A 9,587-nucleotide genomic window follows, 5' to 3' on the forward strand; every position below is an offset into this window, starting at 1 on the left:
CAAACCGGGCCTCAAACCGGGCCTCAAACCGGGCCTCAAACCGGGCCTCAAACCGGGCCTCAAACCGGGCCTCAAACGGCCTCTGAGCTTTCACAGGCTGTCTCTTGTATTTCTCCTGGTCTCCAACAGCCTTCCAACATCATCCAGCTCTCCTTTCTCTCTCATATCCTCTATCAACACACAAGCCTTATTCCAGGCTCAAGAGCTTTCTCCTGAACTCTGTCCACTCTCAGCCTTATCGCGAGCTCTCTTCTCTCTCCTGACCTTTGCCAGCCTTTATTGCAGGTGTCTGCCTATATTCTGTGCCTTTGGTAATGCTGCATTAGTGTGGTTTATACTCTATAGAGACGCTGTCCCTTTCCTGTCATGGTAAGATTGCTCTTATTCTTTTTTCCCCATCACCGCTGGGATTCTGTTCTGCTATAGTGGGTCATCAGAGTCTAATTGCCAAATAGCTTTACTTTCATTGCTCTAGTCCAATCATTGCCCTGCTTACCTTCTCCAAGCTAATCAGCCTCCTTCTGCTACGACTGGTATTGAGTTTTTACCCAGGCAGTAACGGGAACACTAAACAGTCAAAGCACATGTGGACGTCACTGCTTCAGGTTCATTCTTTGTCCACACACGTGGATGAATGCTTGGTCTTCACATGCACACACATGCACATGCCTATAAACATACAGCCAGATACAGGCACAAAGCTAAAACACTTGGAGCATCTCTTTCTCATCAGTGCATCACTTTCTTTTTCACTATTTTTAAGAAGTGCAAATTGGACAAAGGAAGAGGAAACGATGGAGGGAGCAGACACATTTGTTTTGTGAGTACAGGGTCACAGCTAACGTTGCACCCATAAATTTTGTATGTATGCATGTGGAAGGCAAGGCAACAATGGCCCTTTATATGGCTGCTAAAGAAATGTTACTCCCTACTGAAGAAAACAAAGACTTTCTAAATAAAAACAGCGAGAGGGAGAAGTACAGACTGGTCCAGGATTCAAGGGTCAAAATAACCAATCAAACTTGTGTCGCTGCTGAGAGGAAACAAAGTGACTTTGGGATGTTCTTAAACACTTTGAAATGCCAAATGTGTTTCAAAGTGTCTGAAAACTAAACAGACTTTAACAAAGAAGCTGATGTGCTGCACAGACTCTCAGTCTGCCTAAATAAAGCAGAACATGAGCGAACGGTTGACAGTTAAGTGATTTCAGGAAGCTTTACATTCAGAAGACCAGCATGTGTTCATGGCGAGCATGCTTCAGCCTTACTGTGGTGTACTAGCGAGAGCTGAGATAAGTGACACTAACAGACTGAATGAAGTGATTAGGAAGGCTGCTCTGTGATTGGCTGCAAACTGGACACTTTTGAAGCTGCGGTGAAGAGGAGGTCACTGAACAAAGTGTTGTGTATTACAGACGACCTGGACTAACCTCTGCAGCACTGACAGACAGGCAGTGAAGCACTTTCTCTAACAGAACGATTGTGCTCCACTCTCACAACGACACCACATACAGTGGAGCAAAAAAGTATTTAGTCAGCCACCGATTGTGCAAGTTTCCCCACTTAAAATGATGACAGAGGTCAGTAATTTGCACCAGAGGTACACTTCAACTGTGAGAGACAGAATGTGTAAAAAAAATCCATGAATCCACATGGTAGGATTTGTAAAGAATTTATTCGTAAATCAGGGTGGAAAATAAGTATTTGGTCACCTCAAACAAGGAAAATCTCTGGCTCTCACAGACCTGTAACGTCTCCTGTAAGAAGCTTTTCTGTCCCCCACTCGTTACCTGTATGAATGGCACCTGTTTGAACTCATCATCTGTATAAAAGACACCTGTCCACAGCCTCAAACAGTCAGACTCCAAACTCCGCCATGGCCAAGACCAAAGAGCTTTCGAAGGACACCAGGAAAAGTATTGTAGACCTGCACCAGACTGGGAAGAGTGAATCTACAATAGGCAAGCAGCTTGGTGTGAAAAAATCAACTGTGGGAGCAATCATCAGAAAATGGAAGACATACAAGCCCACTGATAATCTCCCTCGATCTGGGGCTCCACGCAAGATCTCATCCCGTGGGGTCAAAATGATCATGAGAACGGTGAGCAAAGATCCCAGAACCACACGGGGGGACCTGGTGAATGACCTGCAGAGAGCTGGGACCAAAGTAACAAAGGTCACCATCAGTAACACACTACAACGGCAGGGAATCAAATCCCGCAGTGCCAGACGTGTTCCGCTGCTGAAGCCAGTGCATGTCCAGGCCCGTCTGAAGTTTGCCAGAGAGCACATGGATGATACAGCAGAGGATTGGGAGAATGTCATGTGGTCAGATGAAACCAAAGTAGAACTTTTTGGTATAAACTCAACTCGTCGTGTTTGGAGGAAGAAGAATACTGAGTTGCATCCCAAGAACACCATACCTACTGTGAAGCATGGGGGTGGAAACATCATGCTATGGGGCTGTTTTTCTGCCAAGGGGACAGGACGACTGATCCGTGTTAAGGACAGAATGAATGGGGCCATGTATCGTGAGATTTTGAGCCAAAACCTCCTTCCATCAGTGAGAACTTTGAAGATGAAACGAGGCTGGGTCTTCCAACATGACAATGATCCAAAACACACCGCCCGGGCAACAAAGGAGTGGCTCCGTAAGAAGCATTTGAAAGTCCTGGAGTGGCCTAGCCAGTCTCCAGACCTCAACCCCATAGAAAATCTGTGGCGGGAGTTGAAAGTCCGTGTTGCTCGGCGACAGCCCCAAAACATCACTGCTCTCGAGAAGATCTGCATGGAGGAATGGGCCAAAATACCAGCTACTGTGTGTGCAAACCTGGTAAAGACCTATAGTAAACGTTTGACCTCTGTTATTGCCAACAAAGGTTATGTTACAAAGTATTGAGTTGTATTTTTGTTATTGACCAAATACTTATTTTCCACCCTGATTTACCAATAAATTCTTTACAAATCCTACCATGTGGATTCATGGATTTTTTATTCACATTCTGTCTCTCACCGTTGAAGTGTACCTCTGGTGCAAATTACTGACCTCTGTCATCATTTTAGGTGGGGGAACTTGCACAATCAGTGGCTGACTAAATACTTTTTTGCCCCACTGTACATGGGATAAACTATTTCTTATCCTAGCTTAATTAAGTCTTTAGACAAATAATAATAATAATTATGTTGTTGTTGTTCTTTTTTTTATTTTGTTTGTTTCTAAAATGAATTCTGCAGAGTTTAAGGACTTGGATCCGGACTGTGTTGTTGCTTTCATCCATCCGTTTTCTTCACCGTCTTCAGTTCGAGGTTATGAGTAGGGCCTGTCCCAGGCCAGGTGAGAGGTAGGGTAACCCCAGGATGGGGCGCCGGTCTATTGTAGCTACGTATAGATTGCTATTTTTCCTCCCACAGTGTTTTTCTGTTATTCTAGCTACTTTTGATTTTCGGGGGACTCGTTCAGGATGTAGAGATAAAACATTCTGTTTAAGGACGTCGCAGCACACTGGGAAAGCCTGATGAGGCGTCACACAGTTGGGTTACACTGTGATAATGCTGAGAGGCTACAGGTCAAGTGTGGAACAAAGACAGGTGAAGTAAGACGGCTGAAAAAGACAGTTTACCTTGTTTCCAGAGGTACATTGCTACCAAGCACCCAGCTGTCTTGCAGCGGGACGCTCTCGGGGGGCGTGGTCTGCAGCTCTGCTGGTGATTGGCCGGCCACAGGGGCCGGGCTTCCAGTAGCAGGGGTTAGCTGCCTTGTGGAGTTCAGGGATTGGCCAGTGTGATGTGTGGCGCTCAGGGCTTGGCTAAGAGCTGTTACTGAGGGTTGTTGGCGATGAGGCGGTGGTACCGGAGGAAGGCTGGAGTTGTGATGATTGGACGGTTGCTCTGTCAACAACAGAAGAGAGAACAACTCATCTTTACACACGTGTAAATCAGTGGCACTAACATTGTTGTCTTTTTAGCTGACTGGAAGTTTCCTTTCCCCGAGTACTGCTGTCGTTATAATCCCTGTAAATCAAACGGATACATTTAGATCATATTTCACGTCACAGTCTCACCAAACAGTCTCTCATCCGAAGAAATCCGTCCTTAACGAGAGAAAATAATGTTAGCCATAGCCCGTTTTTAAGCAAACAAAGCAAGAACTGGCAAAAAAGCCAGCGCTTCTTAACCTAAGACAGTCGGTCCGTCTGAAGAAGGTCAGAATTCAAAATGTGATGTTATTATTATACAACGTCTGGATGATTGATATAAAGGCAAATTTCCCAGATGATGCGGTTAAGGTTGATGAAGAGTTATAATGTCGATTTTTTAATATCACTGGATGTGAGTGCAGCGTCAGTGAGAAGTGTAACTAAACACTCGGCTAGAATGAATACAGCTCAGTGACTGGCCTTCACAAAGCTCTGCTCCGATTCTCTAAAAATATTTGCTCAAAGCTGACCCGGGTTCAACTTTTCCTCACTGTTTTTGTCCCTTTGCTTTTCAACTCCCCTTTCCGTCCTCAGGGTACCGAGAAGGAAATGAATGGCAGTCTTGGAATTTGATTTGCATAAAGAGCATCAGATCTCCATTTCCCAGCCCTGCTGTTATTCTTTTTCTGCTGCACTCAGCGAGGAAAACAGAAAGCAAAGAGAGAAGCGAGGGATACGTGCAGGAGCAGCTCTTCCTCTCGCTGCTTCGTGTTCTGTTTGCCATCTTAATAACTGTTCCAGTTATGCAGACTTTACAGGCTGAACGCTGAAAACCACATACGAAAAGTCTGAGTTTCATTATGACTATTTAGGCCTCAAGACTATTATTTGTAATCACTGCACCTCCTACAAACCCATACATTTAAAGACAATGTGCAAATATTACTGTGTGTGTGATGGGCAGGGCTAGTTTCCAGTTCTGCACACAAAAACTGTCTCGGCTTTTGTGTGACACGATCAATACACTGTTTAATGTGTTTAATGGCAGATTCTGGGATTTGCTTTTGCCAATCATTTCTTTGTACAACTCCAAATTCATGTCTAATACATCATATTCATAATGACAATAATCACTTTCGTGTAACATGTAACACAAAGACGAAAAACCAGCATCATTACTCAAAACGCATTAAACTCAATATTAATCAGTGCGTCTAAAAGACTCGGCATAAATCACCAAGCAGGCCTGTGTTTCACCACCAAGTCAGCAACATCCAATCAGAATACTGCACATCTCAGTCAGTACTCCCACTTTTTAGTTAAATATTGTCACAGCTGAAAATAACATTTTGGAGCGTGAGGGAAAATCTGGTCTTTCCCAGCTGATGGCACCACTGGTCAGTTTAGACCCCGTGATGAGACGCTCGTGCACTTTCACTATAGCACCCCTAAAGAACTCATTAGTAGGAATAACAAAATAAAGTAGCATCAGCAATAACAAAGTGTTTTAGTATTAGTCTCTGACATTGTCGTCTAATTATATAATAGCCCAGCGTTTCTGTTGGAGAGGGTACAGGTTAACAAAAACAGGTTTAAGCGCCCAGTGCACACGTACAAGTAAAGAAGATGAAAATGCTATTCCACAACACAAGGTTTTGCTCATTGTGTGCAAAGTGTTAGCTAATGTAATGAAATGTAACCAACGGCCAGCAGCAGTCTATGTTGTCTATAGTTGCTAGTGCTGTCAGCGTTAATCTGGTTAAAATGACGTTAATGCCATAACCGCATTAACGCAGCAAATCTCCGTTAGCGAGTTAACGCGGATCACCCCGTGCGAGGGCTGCAACACGTTAGTGCGGTTAGCTCGTTAGCTCGTTAGTGCCGTGCAGTTGTAAACCCTGTTTATGTTTACCTTTGGTTTTATTTAACGTTCACCTTTTTGTTTTACATTTCTGTTCCCATCATTTAACACTGTCCTTGTTGTTTTGTGTTGTAATGTGACCTTGCACGTTTTGAAAGGTGCCAAGTAATAAAATGTATTATTATTAGTATGTTATGAAAGGTAATCCATACCCTGCTCTTATGATAACTTCAGTTTTTTTATGTTGTTTTTTTAGTTGAATATCACATGTCTGTGTGTGACTTCAGTGCAGGAGGACAGAGAGCTGATAGTGAGTCAGGTGGGAAAACATCAACTGTTGACTCAGGTATGACAATTAAAGTGTGCACCAGGTTGAACTGGGGTTTGCAAAAGGGAAAACAGTATGTTTGCAAGTAGCATATTCCAACGATCTGCTAAACACTGTGTGCAAGACACTGTGACTGGAACACAGTTCACACAGTCCAGACAGACTAACCAAGGATACGATATCTGCACTTCCTACTCCCACTCCACGAGCTGATTTCTCAGCACTTCTAATCGGGTACATACTAAATACAGCACTGTGCACCACTCCATCACAATGACTTCACATTAAACCACCACAATGTCCTGTTTTTGTGTGAATGTTTGCTGTTTTTGCTGCTGTGCTCATAGGAAACTGTAGCTGTCTCCATTTTACATGCATCTCTCTGAGCTAGAGGCTCGCGGCTTTTTTGTGGTGGTTTGCGCATGTGCAGAAACCTTTCATCCTTTATGATAAGATGATTTCAGACCAGTGTGCATGTCAAGCTGACCCTGGCTCTGCTTTCACTGCTTTGATCAGTTATGGCCTGTACTGTGTGTAGCATTACCCAGTAAACAGGCGAGTTTCCTCCCAACTTTCATGAACTTTCATGTGAGATGTAGAGAAGATGAGTTTGTGAAAAAGTTGTTCACTGCTCTAGTCTATTAGGAAGTAAGTGAAGTTTATTTATATCGTGTCTTTTACAGATACAACATTCATAAAGTGCTGAACAACAATTCAGACATGATATCAACAAAGAACCAAACAAAAAACAAACACATACATAACAAAAGAATAACAAGGCCTGATTAAAACAGAAAAGTTGTTAATTTTTTGTTTTTTAAAGAGTCCACAGAGTTACGCGGCGCTGGAGCGGTAAACTGTCCCAGAGCTAGAGACTACAGACTGAAACGCTCGGTCCCCTCAAGTCTGGACTCTTGTCTGAACAGCTAATAGGTTTTGAGTTTGTGAGTGGATACAGCGAGCAGCAGTGTGTTTAACAAGAAGTTGAGACAAATAGTCTGCAGCGCGTCCATTTAATGCTCTGTATGCAAGTGTGAAATCTTAAAACGAGTTCTAAAATCAATGGTGAGCCAAAGTAAAAACAAGAGTAACACAGCGGTAATGTGAGCTGTGTCTGGGTGCAGCAGTTTGTGCTGCTTGGAGGAATAACAGAGGTGATTTCTTTAAGCCAGTAAAAAGGGCATTACAATAATCTAAACACAATGATACAAACACAAGAACAATTTTGTCCATTTCAGAGGAGGAGACTACGGATCGCAATTTGGTAATGTTCCTGAAATGAAATGTGAGATCGAGTTTATATGTGAAAGTTCAATAAGGACTCAAACATTACGCTGCGATTGCGAACACTAGTCAGCAAGAAGAAGCAATCAGTTGACTTGTGTGCATATCAGGAGGAGCAATAACCGTGGCTTCAGTCTCAGAGTTTAAAACAATTGTTGGAGAGCTGGTCACTAATCCCACATACAGAGTCAGCCAGGGCAGACAGCCTGTGCAGCTGGCGAGGCCTAAAAGACAAGTAGAACTGAATGTCATACATAAAAATACTAAGAAATGCACCTAACACCTAAAAACAGAATAACAATCGACCCAGGATGGACCCTGAGGAACCCCACAGCAGTGTCTGCTCACCCTAACAAGGATGTCCTCCTAGATTAACTGGAGGGAAACCAGTTGAGTGATCCCAGCCATAACCTAATTCTGGTCAACAGTATCAAAGGCACTGAGGTCAAGCAACATGAGCACAGAGCATCAATTTCCTGCATCAGATGCCATTAAAAGATCATTATAGAGCTTTAAAGGAGCAGTTTCAGTGGAGTGCTGCTTTTAAAAAGCAAAGGACAGAAATTTGTAGTGTGCGTAATAAAGTTGTCCAAATTGATTTTCGGCAACTTTTTCTGATAATTTGCTAATGAATGGCAACTTTGAATTAGGCTGGTAATTGCAAGCAAAGCTGCTTTAATGGAATTACCTCAGCGGAGCACAACGTTGCCTCAGCGAGCAGTTAGTGATGGAGAACAGTAAAGGACCAATGCCTGTGAGACATCCAAACAGGAAGGAAGGAGGTCAGCTCTCTAAAGAGGGTGATGAAGGTTTCATCTTAACGATTACAATAAGTCATTCAGCGTATCTGGAATGACTTACGATCAACCTGATCCATAATAGGAAGACGATATTACGCAGGGACCAAACTGGACCGAGTGCAAAGTCCTCACATTGTAATAAAGCAAGGAAGACTGGAAATTCTTAGTCACAGTACCACAAAAATTTGGAATAATACTGATTTTCACCTGAAAAGAAACTGTCACGAACACACGGCAGACCCGTCCACACATTCATGCTTTTCAGCATCTTTATTCTTACTCTCTGGTTGCTGTTTACAGCCGGGGTGGTCAACTCGAGAGCTACCGTTTGATTCAGCTGTGTTGGAGCGCATCTAAAAGCTGCAGGACAGTAGCTCTCGAGGCCTGGAGTTGGACACCCCTGGTTTACACTGTCATGACTGCAGCTTTGCAGTTCGCAGCCACTCATATACACCAACAACAACATTATTCAGGACCCAGCACAGACATTAAGCTGGCGAGGCATGGCTGCAGATGCCATGTAGGTGCATCCGCCTCCCCTGCAGCAGCATCTCAGACCACGCCCCGCCACAGGAACCAACACATTTCAACTTTTGGGTATCGACAGGAATTACCCATCTTACGTATCATCTCAATACTGACTTCAGGACAAGTACTTTCCATAAGAGCAACAGTCCAACATTACTTCACTTCTTTAGTACAAACTATTACAGAGAATCCACTACACTTATAGAAAATGTTTAAGTTGGGACTAGTTCTTTCAGATATTTCCTCAAATTGCACTGAAAGCACAAGACACCCTGCAAATCCATCCAAAATAAACTGGAAACAAGTTATTATAGTCGTCTCCACCCTAACCACCATCTCTCTGGCTGCTGGGAGGCATCTGTAAATCTATAAGTGAATGCAAATATTCATGAAATATCAATGACAAAGGTAAGAAACAACTCCTAATAGCTTTAACTGTTACTAAGAAAGTAATCCTCAAGAACTGGAAATAAAGAAATAGAATCAATTAAGAAATGGATGGAAAAATCAAAGTGATGAACATTTTCTCAGATTATGTTTTGTGCTACAGTGCTACAGTACTACAGTGCTACAGTGCTACAGTGCTACAGCGCCACAGTACTACAGTACTACAGTGCTACAGTGCTAAAACGCCACAGTACTACAGTACTACAGTACTACAGTGCTACAGTGCTAAAACGCCACAGTACTACAGTACTACAGTACTACAGTGCTACAGTGCTACAGCGCCACAGTACTACAGTACTACAGTGCTACAGTGCTACAGCGCCACAGTACTACAGTGCTACAGTGCTACAGTGCTACAGCGCCACAGTACTACAGTACTACAGTACTGTGGCGCTGTAGCACTGTAGCACTGTAGTACTACAG

At 43.3% G+C, this 9,587-nt stretch overlaps 1 protein-coding gene across 1 annotated transcript in view; it reads right to left on the minus strand.

Annotated features, from left to right (window-relative positions):
- tenm3 (teneurin transmembrane protein 3) overlaps nucleotides 1–9,587 on the minus strand; it is a 351,094-nt gene that overhangs the window by 123,345 nt on the left and 218,162 nt on the right. The window contains exon 7 of the mRNA XM_013914582.1: nucleotides 3,620–3,887. Within this exon, the coding sequence (XP_013770036.1) occupies nucleotides 3,620–3,887 (268 nt within the window). The remainder of the gene's footprint in view (nucleotides 1–3,619; nucleotides 3,888–9,587) is intronic.

This window comes from Pundamilia nyererei, unplaced genomic scaffold, assembly GCF_000239375.1.
Source record: "Pundamilia nyererei isolate P.nyererei 1_Seehausen unplaced genomic scaffold, PunNye1.0 scaffold00207, whole genome shotgun sequence".
NCBI classification, from domain to species: Eukaryota; Metazoa; Chordata; class Actinopteri; order Cichliformes; family Cichlidae; genus Pundamilia; species Pundamilia nyererei.